The sequence below is a fragment of the Tursiops truncatus genome, chromosome 1 (genome assembly GCF_011762595.2).
Source record: "Tursiops truncatus isolate mTurTru1 chromosome 1, mTurTru1.mat.Y, whole genome shotgun sequence".
NCBI lineage: Eukaryota > Metazoa > Chordata > Mammalia > Artiodactyla > Delphinidae > Tursiops > Tursiops truncatus.
This window is the reverse complement of record NC_047034.1, coordinates 103,040,912-103,057,970: the sequence shown is the minus strand read 5'-3', so window position 1 is coordinate 103,057,970 and position 17,059 is coordinate 103,040,912. Positions and strand designations below refer to the sequence as shown.

The 17,059-nt window shown below is 33.8% G+C and overlaps 1 protein-coding gene across 3 annotated transcripts in view; it reads right to left on the bottom strand.

Moving 5' to 3' along the window:
• Positions 1–162: 162 nt before the first annotated feature.
• Positions 163–17,059, bottom strand: part of GLMN (glomulin, FKBP associated protein) — a 42,645-nt gene continuing 25,748 nt past the window's right edge. For 2 of the 3 annotated variants that reach the window (XM_019919883.3, XM_073811132.1), the window contains exons 15-19: positions 15,640–15,746; positions 14,787–14,850; positions 1,952–2,063; positions 1,073–1,155; positions 163–966 (exon numbers count right to left, since the gene is read on the bottom strand). In XM_019919883.3, the coding sequence (XP_019775442.1) occupies positions 856–966; positions 1,073–1,155; positions 1,952–2,063; positions 14,787–14,850; positions 15,640–15,746 (477 nt within the window). In that variant the 3' untranslated portion in view covers positions 163–855. The remainder of the gene's footprint in view (positions 967–1,072; positions 1,156–1,951; positions 2,064–14,786; positions 14,851–15,639; positions 15,747–17,059) is intronic. The other variant, XR_004528294.2, reaches the window with a different exon arrangement.

Here is a 17,059-nt window from a genome sequence, read left to right as displayed (position 1 = left end):
CTAGAGAAAGCCCATGCGCAGCAATGAAGACCCAATGCAGCCAAAAAAAAGAAAATGCAGTATCTGCAAAATGCAATAAAAAATGAGGTATATAAAAAAAAAGTTCAGAAAAAATTGGTACATATATTATAAAACTCAGATGCAGTTTCTTAATGATACAAATTAAGTTGGATGAACAAATATTTAATTGCAAATAAATATACAGCATTTTCTAATTAGCCCCTTAGGTTAAAGGAAAAGTCATATATACTTTTTTATAATACAAGCCAGCCAGTATTTCTAAAATTAATCTTCACAGATGCTTTCACATTGTAACTACTGCTGGAGAGCTGGTGATTGATAGGACTCTGCACCCTAAGACTCCTGAGGCAGGGAAAAAGAAGGAAATTAAGAGAAGTAGTCAGCTGGTCCAAACTCAAAATTTCTCTCTAAGCTCTCTTAGCTCTTAGTGGTGTGATAGCCAGTTTGATACTAGGAGTTCTAAAATGTAACACAGCATCTAACTGGAACACAAAGTGTATCAGTATTTTTATAAACTCACTACAACTGTATGAATGAATAAAGGCAATTCCAGTACATTTTATGAAGTCATAATATAAAATTATTGATTTGTATTGGATCTTCAATAGTAGTATTTAAAATACACATGGGCATTATTTACCATGTAGATATCTTTTTAAAACCAAACACTACTACTGATCCATAATGTGTCATTGCTGAAACGGATAAATGAGAAAAGCTACATTTATTTTCTATCAGTGTGTTTTACAGAAAAGCTTTTATAAAGGTATTAAATAAACATAATGGAAAATATAGTATATTTCTAGTTTTTATTTAGGGGATGGAGCTTTCACTTTATCCCATATTTTCCTCAGAGGTAGACTTTGTTTTTATTTCAATGAGTTCTTCTACTCGAGCCAGAACACTTTCAATCAAATCAAATGTGAAAAGAGCTGAATGTAGGACCTGCAATACCAAGAAAAATTAGTGTTATTAAGGCTGCCTTTAAAGCAAAACAAAGCAAAAAGAAAAGACTTCAGCTGTATGTAGCTTAGGAAAATTTCGTATCTACCTTAAGCTGCATTTCAGGAGGCATATTCGGGATCTCTTCTCTACCTACAGTTATAGAACAAAGATCTTTAGACTTCTGGACTTCTGTAAGAGAAAAAAAAAATCGTGTCACAGTTAATCATTAAAAAAAACTCTCAGATTTCAATAATAAATTTATAAGCTACTTTAATCATTTACTAACTTAAAAAATGCCAGTTATTTGCGTAAATTAAGCCTTAGTGTTTAATAGCTCAGGATATGCTAAAATCAAGCTATGAACAAACAAAAATATTAAAATTCTGCAACATGTGAATAAATGTTTAGGTGAATAGTATTTTGGCATGTACAAGATGAATGAAAATTTTAAAACTTTTTTCTTCAATATAAGATCAGAAATATACCTGTCACACTAAAAATGACAAAATTTTTAGTAATGCCTACAGAAATACCACCATAGTGAAATGGAAAAGACCACAAGATTATTATAATAGAATTGCTGACTTTAAAAAGTAATTCCGGATCTAAGATTCTTTTTCATAATTTGTACTGAGTAGAGGGTGAAGTGGGGGATGGACCCCACAATACTAAAGGAAGTACAATGACATCCAAACAGAAATACTTGTGATACAATTAGATACTTAATCAGACCTTGAGGTTTGAAACCAGAATATGCTTCAGTTTGGTTTAAATCTTTGTTAACCCAATTTCAGTGTTAACTGGCATACAGATTTGCCAAGAAACATTTTAATTATAAATAAAATGACTTAGCTATCACAGTTCCCTGTTTGCTCTAAGTTAGACAAGTACAAGATAAAGTTCTTTATTTTGAATATAAATGACAGTTCAAAAAAATATGACTAATTTTTAGACCTAACTGAAAATGAAACTTCACATTACCAACCTTGGCTATTTTTAATTTCTGCTTCATAATGTGCTTTTGACATATTAAGACCTGTATGGAGTGGCTTTAAGAAATTATTCTCAATCTTTTCGAGTTCTGTCCATAATCCAGTCTGTTTGGAAGAATTAATGAAACAATTAGTTATTTGGTTCAAGATGTATTGATTGCCTACTAGTATTAAACATGTGCTGACAGTTGGAGAAACAGAAATGAGTAAGACATGATCCTTGCCTTTCAAGGTAGAGTTGACTGTTTAATAATACATTCATTACTACATCTAGTTATTTTATCTAAATACCAGTCAAAACAAAAATGAACTTGTTCATACACTCATTACTGTGCCATTTGGATAGCTCCTGGTTTTGAGATCTGCAACTTAGAAGTTTTATCCATGAGAAAATTATTTGAAAATAATCCACACGGTCTGAGACATCTCTCTTTATTTTTATAAACCATCCCCACAATGACTGTACCTTATAAGTCCCTTCAACTCTTTATCTTTCAAATGATATTCCTGTCACATATCTAGTTCCAGGGGATTCTTCTTCTCTATTGATGGAAACTTTTCTAACACAAAGCTGATACAGACTTTCTTGGGGACCAATATACATGGAGATTTTACCTACCTAGGACAGCTTAGGGTTATTTTGTCATTTGTATTAGAGGTTTTTATTCCAAGAGCATTTCCTCCTATAGTACTACAGGAAGGGAATCATAAAGTCTTAATTTTAAAAAAAAAAGAAAAGAAGGAAGACAAAGAAAATTCATTGGTATTGCTAAGTTTCCAGGTACTTATTACAAAGGAAAGTACCTTAGGCAAAAAAGGGAAACTTAGGAATCCAGTTATCCTTAACTAGAACTGGATCACATGAAAATCTATTTTGTAATGAACTTATTTTGATCCAGGTAGTATATAACATTTAACACATATAGCCCTCCAAAATAAAATCTACACATGTCTGTGTTGAATAATTTATAATTTCACTGTCACATATATCCTTTTAATTTAAATCTGTCCTTTCTCATTATTCCTATATTGCTAGGAAAAGTGGAGTTCTTGAGAGGAACTATCAAGAATCCAAAACCTCAAAAATATGCATACTTTTTCACTCAGAATCTATGAACTTAATCTGGGGAAGAATTAAATATGTATGTTATAATGATTCCACTGAAGAGATGTTTATAAAAATATGTTTAAGTAGTGAAAAGTTGTAAGTAATGACAATTTTTCACAACAGGAGCAGGGTAAATTGTATATCCACACAATGGAAAACTACACAGCCGTTAAAATAGTGTTCTTCAATACATATTGGTGAGTGGAAAAAAGGTTACAGCATGACTCATATAATATGATCTTTTTTAAAAAAGAAGTATGTACAGATTTGCTGGTATAAAGCCTAAAAGGGCATACACTATAATGTCAAAAATAAATGGTGAGATTTTGATTATTACTTTTTGCTTATTTATCCTGATTTTTAAACAATGAACTGTTTTAATTGTATACTTTAAAAAACATTTTTTAATGTTTTTAAACTTCCATTGAAATTGTAAGTTTTCTTGTCCTCACATGGAAACGTGGGTTACGCATTAGTACAGCAGAAACTTCAACCAGTAGTCACACAGGATGTCAAGTATGTTACTCTACCACGCGCACCCACTGCTCTCATTTCTCTTATGTTCCTCCCTCTCTCTCCAGCATTTTCTTTACCTTTCTCTATCCCGCCCCCACTTTTTTAAACGTTGTTTCCCTTTACCTCTAAGCTTAAAAGTAGAACCCACTACTACTGGCCAATATCACGGATGGCTTTCAAGGCTACAGAGGTTACTGATGACCCTCTACAGATTAAAACACATTCAGACATAAAGAATATAGAGAAAACACCTTTTTACTCACACCTAGCTTTGTCAAATGTAAACATCCTACCATATTTACTTTACAAAATACATCAGATATGGTTGAAGCCCTCTTTATCCAAGAGAAAGCCATTAACTAAGCTATGTAACATTTTCTAAAACTTGAGGTTTTAGTATTCTTAATTTATACAATATATCACAGTTTTTCATGTTTAAAACTTATACAAATGATATCACAGTGTACATATCCTGCGTTAGCTCCCTTTTGTTCAATCCTGTTTTTGAGGGTTATTTATGTTATAGCTCTAATCCTTTCATTTTAATTAGTATATAGGCATCCCATTATACTATACCTTTTATCCTGTTACTAGTTTTTTTAGTACTTCAAACAATGCTCCCTGAAATTGCTGCATACGTTTTCCTATTCACATGGAATAAAAGTTTTTCTAGGGTAGCGTTTTTCAAAATATTTTTACCATGGCCCACAGTAAGAAATATAATTTACATCACAACTCACATTTATTTATATAGTTGAAACAAAAGTTTCACAGAATGTCCTTTCTATTTATAACATCAAATATAGCCTGGTCCTTTCCTTTTTATATATTATTTTTTAATGTCTGGTGTATTAAGGTATCATTTACATACAGTAAAATAAACATTTTTTAGCTGTACAGTTCTGAGTTTTGACAAAGATATATAGTTGTATAACCACCACCACTATAGTTTCATGACCCCAGAAGTTCCCTTGTGCCCCTTTGTAGTCAGTTTTCTTCCCCCACCCCCAGAGAATCACTGGTCTGATTTTTGTTTATATAATTTTTGCCTTTTCCAGAATGTCATATAAATGGAATCACTACTGTGTAACTCTTCATAGTACAGTGATATTGTGATTTATAATAAATATATACTGTATTTGGTCTCCATCCTGTTCCTGGCAAAGAGCTCCTAAAACTCTTGAATTTCCTAAGAACAGTAAAACTGTCTTTTGTTATTTATAACAAGCCCTTTCAGCCATGAATATGACTTTTGGAAAGCCCCTAATAAGAATGGGGGCTGGTTGCCAGAGGAATCAACCATGTGATTAAAGGGTTCCAACTTTCAGCTCCTCTCACCACAAACTCCTGGTAGGAGAGAGGGGCTGGAGACTGAGCTCAATCACCAATGGCCAGTGAATTAATGAATCATGCCTATGTAATGAAGCCTCCATAAAAACTCAGAAGGATGGGGTTCAGAGAGCTTCTGGGTTGGTGAACACGTAGAGGTGCTGGGACAGTAGTTTAGGAGAGGGCATGAAAACTCAGCGCTCCTTCCCTCATACCTTGCCTTATGCATCTCTTCCATCTGGCTATTCCTGAATTACATCCTTCTATAATAAACTGGTAATCTAGTAAGTAAAATGTTTTCTTGAAGTTCTGTGAACAGCTTTAGCAAATTAATCGAACCTGAGGAAGGGGTCGTGGGAACCTCTGACTGACAGCCAGTCTGTCAGCAGCACAGATCAATACCTGGACTTATGATTGGTAACGGAAGGGGGATAATGTTGTGGGACTGAGCCCTTAGCCTGTGTAATCTGATGCTATCTCCAGGTAGAGTGTCAGAAGGGGACTGAATTGTAGGACATCTACTTGGTGTCAAAAAAAATTGCTCGCTATGGGAAAATCACTACACATTTGGTGACCAGAAGTGTAAAAAATGAAGTGAAGTACTGAGAGTAGAGCAGAAACACTGGAATGTTTTTCCTCTACAGGTAAAACTGACAAAATTATTCTAAAATTCATATGGAGAAGCAAAGGATCTAGAACAGCCAAAAATTTTTTTAAAGAAAGAAGTTGGTAGACTCACACTACTTGAGTGTAAGACTTACTATAAAGCTACAGTAATTAAGATAGTGTGGTACTAGTGAAAGAAGAGACATAGGTCAATGGAACAGAACAGAATACAAAAGTATATACCCACACTTATATGATCAACTGATTTTTGACAAAGGTGCCAAGACAATGCAAGTTAAGTATAGCCTTTTCAACAAATAGAGCTGGAGTTGAAACAAAACCTTAACCCATACTTCTTCACCATATAAAAAATTTACTTGAAGTGGATCATAAACATAAATATAAAATCTAAAACTATAAAACTTCTATTAGAAAATTTGTGACCTTAGGTTAAGCAAAGATTTCTTAGAACCCAAAAAAGCATAAATCATTTAAAAGAACAAAACTGATACGCTGGACTTCATCAGAATTTAAAATTTCTGCTCTTTGAAAAATTCTATTAAGATAATGAAAATACAAGCCACAGACTGGAAGAAAATATTTACAAAAACCAAACCTAATAAAGGACTTATATCCAGAATACAGGAAAAAGTTTCCTTTAAAAAAAAGTTGGTCTAAGTTGAAAAAATTTTCTTTCACTCCTACTTAGTAATAGAAATTATTTGAAATCTTATTCCCAAAATGATAAATTTAATGTCTTATATTCATTCTTTGGTGTAAATGAATAACTAAGCTTCACTAATTAATTTTCTTCAGCCAACAGGTTTAACCTAACTACTGATTCAGGATTTTTAAAAGGAAATGTATCTTTTATCAAACATTTTTCTTGAATGTTTTAAATTTCTCCTTTAGAAAGTAATGATTAAAAGTTTACAACAGAGAAATGAGATGTAACAATAAATCTAATTTTATATTCAGACTGAATTCATTAATAAATTCTATTCAGTAATGTCAGAAACATATATTAGTTAAAGCAATTACATTTAAGCCTTCCTTCTATAACAGTAATGTCTTCTACAACCGACAGATAAGTTTAACATACTGAAATATATAATCATGTCTTCCTGCGGTTTCAGATTTCATTTCTTAGGCATGCCAGAAAATCAGACACATGTCAATTTTGCCACTCAATATTATCTTTGAAAATATCTGCCACATAAGATTGCTTTCCAACTAGAAAAACATGAATATTATTCCTGAGTTCTTATGCCCTACTTAGAACTTTCCATAGGAACAATAAATGAATTTTGATATGATACAATGGTCATGCTTAGCTCTAATCACTGAAAAAAGTTTCAAGAGTTTGGTTAATCAGTGAACCTTTAAAATTAACAATTTTCACCACTTTTACAAGATATTTATAATATCCAGAGGGATTTCCTTGGATAGCAAAGCTTTCCAAAAAAAAATACACTGACTTCAAACAACTTTGGTAGTGCTTCTGACAATTTAAAAAGATAATTGCCCATAGTTCTGTTACTTGTCATTCCTGTAAAAAATTTTCTGCTTTAAGTTTTAATGACCCACAGTATGTTTCCAATTCAGTAAATGTAGGTAATCTTTAGGTGTGTGTAAGGTTGAGCTGAAACAATACAACATCATATTGTTTTGCAAATACCAGCTATCAATTTAAGTGTTGCACAATTTATAATAAGTCTCATCAAGAAGCATCATAACCTTTGCATACATGTTTTGCAATACAGATTTGATAAAACATCACATTACCATTAAAACATACTTCTAAATAAATAAATAGACACAAACACTGTATATGCTGGGAAAATAATCTTTCCAGGTCCAAATGAGCCATTTTCTCATTTGCCAAATAACACGCAATTATATACACTGATAATAAGGTTTCTTTTCTACCTCTACAGAGACTAAAAGAATGTTGGTAACTTTTCATCTTTCAAAACATTAGGGGGCCTCATTCACAAGTTCAGCATGTTGTTTCTAGCTGTCTCTAATTTTGAAGGTTTTATGCTTTCATTTGCAAGAAAAATTAGACTATCATTTTCATTGGGTATTTACTTTTGATGAAACTATCTTAAATAGTCTTAGCTTTAAAGTCTTACATTCATTTTCTTTCTCTTTAGAATGTGGCTCAAATTAAGGCTAAGTTTACTAATTATAGAGTCAATACTTTTTTGAATTTTGTCACTCTTCAGTTTCAGATACAGTTGAATGTTGAACATGTTTCTGTATTTTTCACTTATTTTTGTTATTGTCATGAATTTGAAAAAAATATATCTCCCTCAATAAAAGTTCATTCTGAAAATACAGATTAAAATAATTTGCTTGTAAAACTTCACAATTTTACTGACAGCAGGTACAATTTATTTCCCAATTAACTACATACTGTTACTATAAAGTTAAACTGTACAGTAGCATAGCCTTTCTGCTAACTGACCACTAAATACATCATAAGAGATATTGGTAAGCAACATGCATCTTATTCCTAGCCAATCTTTCATATCCCCTCCACTTTCAAACACCGTTCATTGCAATTGACCACAAAATTTGCTGCAATAACCATAACTCTTACTAAGAATCTGTGCAAGCAACCTGATGTTTCAATTATATTCTATTTCATTTTGTAAAAATTGCCAGTCTGAACCACTAAATTGATTTAATGACTCTAATATGCTTGGTTATGACCAGCAATTTGAAGAACACTGCTCTAATTATATAGCTTAGGAGAGAAGTTGCTGAGTTAAGAGTATTTATTCTTCAACTCCACTGGATAATGCCAAATTGCCCAAAAAGGATTATCCGCTTTGTTTCATCACTGTGCTGGATCCTAACCTATGCTACCCACCTTTTTTAACATTCGCCATTTTGATGGGTGTGCAGTGGTATCTTACTGCAGTTTTAAGTTACACTTCCATAAACACTAGTGATACTGGGAATCTTGTCTTGTGGTTATTGGCCATTTGGGTTTCCTCTTCTGTGAGCTGCCTTACAATGTGTGTATCCTTTACCTATTTTGCTGATTTGTGGTCTTTTTCTTCTTGCTTTGTAGTTATTTTTTTGATACTAACTATTGGATGGAGAAAGGAAGACTTTTTTTTCTCTTTTTGTGGCTTTTTCAATTTGTACACATTTTCTTTTCTTGAATAGGTTTTAGTTTCAATGTTATTATCAATCTACTTTTTTGTGGTTAGTGCTTTTTTACTTAAGAAACCCTTAGGTCACACAGATCTTCTCTTATAATGTGTTCTAAAAATTTCTAAGTCCATTTTCAATGTTAAGTCTTTAATCTGTTTGGAATTTTGTTTTGTATATGTGAAATAGGCATCTAACCCCCCCTTCCCCATACATATGACAAATTACCCAGCATCATCTATTGAAGAGTCCTATTCTTTCCTTCCAATTTGTAATGGCATCTCCATTTCAGACAGGAAGTTCAGTGCAATGGTGTAATTAAGAATGTTAGCTCTTGGAGATTGCCCAAGTGCAAAAACTGGCTCCTTCACTAGCTACGTGACTTTGAGCAAGTTCTGCTTACCCTCACTATGCCTCAATTTCCTCATACCTTCCTCATACTAAAAAGTAATACCTTGCAGGAGGATTAAATGAGTTAATATGTGCTTAAAGCACAACTTGGCAAATGGTTCTTAATAAATGTAAGCTACCATTAGCAGCAGCATCATATATATCTATTATATATATTTTCCACAGATATCTATTTTTAGATTCTCTACTGTTTTCTACTAGTCAATCTATCCAGTCCCATGGCAATACTACTCTAAACTACTGTGGCTTTATAATAAATTATGATATCTGGCAAGGCAAGTTCCTGTCCACACACCTTGCTCCTCAAAGGTGCTCGGCCCTTAACTGTTCCATATGAAACTTATAATCAATCATCAAATTCCATTTTAAAAAACTAATGGGTGTTTTGAATTATACTGAATTTTTAGATTAATTTGAGAACTGACAACTTTAAGACACCAAATCTTTCCATCCACATACGTATTCAAATCTCTACTTATATATTTTTTTATATCTCTCTATAAAGTATTATAATTTTCCTCAAAAAGTTTTGTACATATTTTTACATGTTTTCCTAAGTATCTCATATTTTTGTTGCAATTAAAATAAAACTATTTTCTGGTTGACTAAGAATTTTTATCACGATTATGTATTGAATGTACCAAATGCTTTTTTTTTTCCTGTAACTATGTATTTCCTCTACTTTAACCTATGAATTACATTACCTCACATTACTGGAATAAAACCAACTTAGTCCAATGACTTAAAAAAAATTTTTTTTGCTAGATCTGGTTTGGTAATATTAGTATCTATATTCATAAGTGAGATGAGCCTGTAACTTTACTTCAGCATACTATCCTAGTCTGTTTTGGTATTAAGGTTATATCTTACTAAACAGATGCATAACATTAAGCACAACTATTCTTTTTCTAGTCTTTTGAACATTTTATATAAGACTTGAGTATCTGTTTCTTGAAATTATGGTAAAAATTATCTGACCTTGTGATTTCTCTTAGTAGATTGTGGCAGTTTTGTTAGATTATATTTTCTAACAAATTCTATTTTATTGACGTTTCCAAATTTACTGGTATGTTTTCATGTAATTTTCTTCCTGTTTTTCAATCTGTGCTGTATTTATACTTCCTTTTTAATTAACATATTATGTCTTCATGCATTTTAAAAATCAATCTAAACAAGTATGTATCAAGACTTTTTACAAATCGAATTATATAAGATACCCAGCTGATTTTGATTAGGACCATATGCTGAGAAACAATAATCTAGAATGGCCCTGTCCAATGCTAAGGAGGCACTGAATTTTTAATTAAACATTTTAAAAAAATAAAATTTAAATAGTCACATGTGGCTACTGTCTATTGGACAGTGTAACACTAGGAGGTCTTTATTAAGACTTCAGTTGTTCTTAATGGCAATAATTTAATACACAGCCCATAATCTAAAACTTATAATAAGGTAATAAAATGTGCCAAAATTAGGCTAAAGAAAATTTGTGCACATTCTGTTCAGCATAATTCCACAAATTTTTCATGTGATGAACAACAGTAATATTTTTAGAAGCATGTAGGAGTGAAGAAGCTATGGAAATAAGAATATTTTCTCTCTCCTACATTAAGATTACTAGATCTTTAAAAAAAAAACAAACACTACGAAGAAAATCATCTTTTTTTTTTTTTTTTTGTGGTACGCGGGCCTCTCATTGCAGAGCACAGGCTCCGGACACACAGGCTCAGCGGCCATGGCTCACGGGCCCAGCAGCTCCATGGCATGTGCGATCCTCCCGGACCCGGGCACGAAACCGCGTCCCCTGCGTCGGCAGGTGGACTCTCAACCACTGCGCCACCAGGGAAGCCCAGAAAATCATCTTAACATTTCTTTTATCTTCAGTGTCTAGAAAGTAACAAGATGTTAAAAAATAGTACTAAGGATAAAAATTTGAAATGTTCACAAATGCTTACTTTAAAATTTTATACCCAAGTAACTCACTGGTGGAGTAGTTCTGAGATCTTTTCAGTTCTAGAGCTTAACTATACATTTCAAATTTCACTGCAGCCTGTCTCACAAAAGAGAAAACGCAGTTTTATACCACAGTGAAATTTATTGCCAGAACAGACAGGGACCTTGCAAAGGACACAGTCAACCATGATAATGAAGAAATAAAAAGAAGGAAATGAATAAGACCCAGTTTTCCCTTTTCTAATTTGTGTATCACTTCTTATTTATGAAGTAATATTGTAGAACTTCTATCACTTGTAATATTAAGGAATGTGCATAACCTTAAGTCATTTGGATCTGCAAATAACACACAAGGGATATGTTTTAATCTTGAAGAAAGAAACAATTTAAATGAGAACGTAAAATGTGGATTATATAGAACTATAAGTATGTGTTTGTATGCCAGATATTTGTTGTGTTTTCCTAAATGAAAAGCATATATGCATACATTACATAATTCAATTTTTTTAAATTCCTGATACATACTTCTGGCCTTTACAATCTTACATTGCTTCCCTTGACCCTGCTCCCATTCTACATATTACAATCACAAATTATTTAGGAAAAGAATAGGTAAGCAGGTGGACAGGAAAGGATATGAGCAGATGGGACAGACGGTGAGGGATAAATTATTATGGCCTATGTATCAGAAAAAATTACTATAATTAAACAATTAACACTTACTTAAAGATACCTACCAAATAGTAGGGAACACTGGGTCTAAAAATTAAGTTGGTTTTATCAGTACAGATAGATGGAGGTTCAAGGTCCAAGAAGTTCTGTCAAACTGAAGTGTGGGAGAAAGTGCCTTCAACTTATGCAAAGAGACATGAAATAGTAAGGTAAGGAGGGGAGTGATTTATGAAAAGAATAAGTCAGTTGACAGTAACCCAATATAGCAGGGAAAGAAGTGGATTATTATTCAATTATGAATCATTTTTTGTATTTTAATGATCCTGTTCTTATTTAATTTTTCTATACACCTTTCTGATTGCTTTTCAGCTTTTCATCTGACTAGCTACCACCTCAGCACACTTAACTGCTCAAAAATAGGTACTGGTAGGAATCCTTTTGAATAAAACTACCCACAATTCAGCATCACTAGAGTATCATTTTGTTTCTCCTTTACTCACAATTTCTAAAACTCAGAAGGCTCTTATTTTTTGATTAACCACAGCAGACAGATTTGCCTCTCATTTATGTACATGACCTACTGTGACTGCACTTGGAAGAAATGCTTCCATGATGAATAAGCTGCCTCAAAGATGTTAGGTTGCCATCTTGGACTGATTTTTTGGCCAATTTCCTTGGTATGATAATTCTTACAGTAACTTGCATGGCAATACTATGGAATATTTGATCCCTAAGAAAAAATTTTAAAAACCATTAAATAAGAAAGCAATCTTATAAGCTGGTTGTATCCTTTTCTTCACTGTACAATGTTCAAGCCAAATAAATGTGAGGCATTATCTGTGGATATCATAGTAGACATTGCACAATGCTAAAACTGCTTTGCCTTCCCTCTCTAGGCAGAGGCCCGTTTGCTGCCCCTGTAGTACACTGTGCTCACTCTTAATCAAAAAGATTCAAAAAGATTCTTTTTCGTCCTGTCAGGCAAATCAGATCATTTCTAGGTATGGCCTCATCCTGATGAAAGTAAAAACTCATACCATACTCTAAGGACATCTTCCTGAAGCCTCAGGGCTTCCACTGCCACTGAATTTACTTGTTATCTTTCTCTTTTTATCACAAAAAAGGAGTCAGGATTTAGTTTGTGATTCAAAGGTTCTGGTCACTGCCTGGGGTCATAGCTATTTCTGCCACTTACTAGGTATATGCCCTTGTGCAAGTTAAAGATCCTTCCTGTGCTAACACTGTCTATGAAAAATAAAAACTAAAGAGCACTTATAGCATAGTGAAGAATAAATGATAGGGCTTCCCTGGTGGCGCAGTGGTTGAGAGTCCGCCTGCCGATGCAGGGGACATGGGTTCGTGCCCCAGTCCGGGAAGATCCCATATGACGCAGAGAGGCTGGGCCCGTGAGCCATGGCCGCTGAGCCTGCATGTTTGGAGTCTATGCTCCGCAACGGGGGAGGCCACAACAGTGAGAGGCCTGAGTACCGCTGGGTGGCGGGGGGGAGAATAAATGATAGCACCTGGCCAGAATAGAGCTGCCACTGGCAGGGGCTAGGGATGGGTGTGGAATGATGACGTCAGAATTAACTGAGAGGATAAAAGGGAACTTTTTGTGATGATAATAATGTTCTATATTTGGTAAGGATTTGGATAACAGATCTAAGCATTTATTAAACCTCAGTGAATGTACAATTAAAATTTGGGCATTTCATTTTATGTAAACTTAACTCAAAGAAAAACTATAGACAAATATTTAACTCTTCTTAATGAAATACATGCTGAAATATTTACGGTAAAGTATGCTGATGTTTGCAGTTTACCTTGAAATGCATCAAAAAATAAGAGACTAATGGATGGATAGAGGGTGGAGAGATGGATAAGTATGGATAAGTGATAAAAGCAGAGTAAAATGTTAACGGTAGAATCTTGGTGGTGGGTACATCAGTGATCGCTGTAAAATTCTTTCAACTTGCCTTTATGTTTGAGGGAAGGAAACTACTACTTTTTCCATAAACTTTTGATCCCAAATTATGATTTACTTAAATTAAAAAAGAAAAAAAACCCTCTGGCATTCTTATATAAAAATCAATTACTTGCATTTCATTTATTACTTCCTAAAAAGTTTAACCACGCATGTAATCCAGGTAGTTACAGTTAATAAGATGACACATACACAAAAAGCAACTATTAGAATAAAGTAGGTAGAGACTTCCCTGGTGGCACAGTGGTTAAGAATCGGCCTGCCAATGCAGGGGACACGGGTTTGAAGCCTGGTCCAGGAAGATCCCACATGCCGCGGAGCAACTAAGCCCATGCGCCACAACTACTGAGCCTGCACTCTAGAGCCCGAGAGCCACAACTACTGAAGCCCGAGCACCTACAGCCTGTGCTCCACAACAAGAGAAGCCCGCCTGCCCACTCTCTGCAATTAGAGAAAGCCCAAGCGCAGCAACGAAGACCAAATGCAGCCAAAAAAAAAAGAATAGAGTAGGTAGAAAGAGAAGATAAAAAGCAAATGTAATTTTACTGTATGATAAATCTCCCTCAAATAGTTTTCTATTTATTGAATACCTCTAATGGTGCACTATTTTAAAAAATTTCAACTGCCTACACATTATTCAAAAGGTGCTGTTAATGGATTTAGTGCTGAAAATGCTTCAATTTGTCATTTCTGATGAGGGGATATCAAATGATCAGATGATTTTATTTTATATAGCTCAGACTTAAATCATGAGCAATAGATGGCGGTTAATGAACAAGATATGCAAATATATGTTGAGTTTCAAAAGGTTAGTTAAGTTAGGAGCTGCAACTTATCTACCTAACAAGGTTAAGCAATGTTTATAGCAAGAGAGCAGAGGTACAACAGGAAAAGAAAAGGGAAGGCTGGATGTGGGGTGGTAAGCGCTCCTGGGAATTAACTTCAAGTTGAAAGAACTGTTGGCACTTGTCGGAGCTTTACAGCTGGGTAAAATATTAATTATGGCTTAAGTAGGTATTGATAAGAAAATACAAAACGCTCCTTATGCATTTGAATAATAGTTTTTTTCAAAAAATTCACTTACTTGATTGTCATTTTCATTATCTTTGATAACCAAATACCTCAGTAAGTTTAATGAAGCCATTATCCTGTTAATTAAAAATATATAATTTGTTACATACAGTACAGTTTCATATAATCAACAATTTTAATGAATAAAGGTAAGTTAAAACCTTGGGTATATTTCCACAATTATGTTTGCCATTAGAAGCTTCTCCCTTTAAAATACCTTATCAGCAAATGACGAGGTGGCCAAGTGGTTGAGGCGATGGACTGCTAAAATATCTTATCACACATCTCACCCCCTTAACATAACGTATTACTTTTGTTCTCCAAGTTCACAAAATATAATTGTGAAGATTACTATTCGTTTTTCCCCCAAGGGAGACTTGTTATCTTTAATGTTCGAGAGTACCGTCTTTTGTTTCCTTAATTTTAAGATTCCTTTGAAAAATGCTTACAACCGTTTCTCAACGTTCATTCGAGTATACTGAAAGTAAAATTACATGTTGTATATGAAAAAAATTGATGTATGTCCTCGAAATAAAATCCAAATGTATAAGCCTTCTATAAGTTATATACACGAAATTCTTAGTGTTTAGTCACCAGTGCTATAGTCCCAAATCTCTATGAGCTAGGTACATCAAAGGTACAAAATCATACTGTTAGTCATAGTTCTGGAAAGGAGAATTTTTAATTTTGTGTTTATATAATATCTAATTACTTAAATATATGAAAATCTTTATGTAATTTGATGAACTAACCACTGATTATAAAATCACAGAAAAATACGTTTTATTTTCGTTTAGGTTCCCAAAGCAGGGGTTTCACATTTTATTCTGAATTTACTACGTGAACCTTAGTAATGGTCACCTCACCTATCTGAGTTTTGCAGTAGATCTGTTTCAGCACCCTCTGGGAGAAAAAGTACCAAATCTAGAAGGGAAATCAGCTGCGGTCCTGTAAACCATTTGTTATATGTTCTCTGAGAAGCAAAAGAAAAATTGAGAAAGGCTTTAAATAATAGGTTGTTAGATATATGTGTTTTTCTAATACCTTGATACTACAAAAATAAGCTATTACACATTTAAAATATATATTTTTAACTTTAATTTCCATTCTTTCATTCACTATTTCTGGACACCTAGAACAAACTCTGCTAGTTTGAAAGCACTGGTGTGCTCTTTCTCTGTTCTCTATATGGAATTACTGAGTATTCACAAATAGACTTCAGTTTCCATTAACATTTCACAAGTATACAGCAAAACAAAAAAGTCATATTATCAGTTTTAAAAATTAATACAATTTAAATCTATAGTTAACAAATTTCAAAATCCAGGTTTTTAAAAAAGAGTAGAAATGGAGAAAAAAATATACCGGCATACCTCATTTTACTGCACTTCCCTTTACTGCATTTTTTACATATTGAAGGTTTATGGCAACTCTGTGTCAAGCAACTCTATCAGCACCATTTTTCCAACAGCATTTACTCACTTCACATCTGTGTCACATTTTGATATTCTCAAAATTTTCAAACTTTCATTAATATATATTTGTCATGGTGATCTGTGATCAGTGATCTCTGATGTTACAATCGTTAACTCCTTTGGGGCACCATGAACCACGCTCATATAAGACGATGAACTTAATCAAAACGTGCTGTGTGTGTGTTCCAACTGCTCCAATGACTGGCCATTCCCCCATCTCTCTCCTTCTCCTCGGGCCTCCCTATTCCCTGAGACACAACAATATTGAAATTAGGCCAATTAATAACCCTACAAAGTATTCAAGTGAAAGGAAGAGTCATATATGTCTCATTTATCAAAAGCTAGAAATGATTAAGCTTAGTGAGGAAGCATGTCGAAGGCCGAGATAGGCCTCTTGTGCCAAACAGTTAAGCCAAGCTGTGAAGGCAAAGGAAAAGTTCTTGAAGGAAATTAAAAGTGCTGCTCCAGTGAACACATGAATGATAAGAAAGTGAAACAGCCTTATTGCTGATATGGAGACAGTTTTAGTGGTCTGGATAGAAGATCAAACCAGCCACAACAGTCTATTAAGCCAAAACGTAATCCAGAGCAAGGTCCTAACTCTTCAATTTTATGAAGGCTAAGAGAGGTGAGAAAGCTGCAGAAGAAATGCTTGAAGCTAGCAGAGGTTGGTTCTTGAGATTTAAGGAAAGCAGCCATCTCCAGAACATAAAAGTGCAAGGTGAAGCAGCAAGTGCTGACATAGAAGCTGCAGTAAGTTATCCAGAAAATCCAGCTAAGGTAATTAATGAAGGTAGCTATACTAACCAAA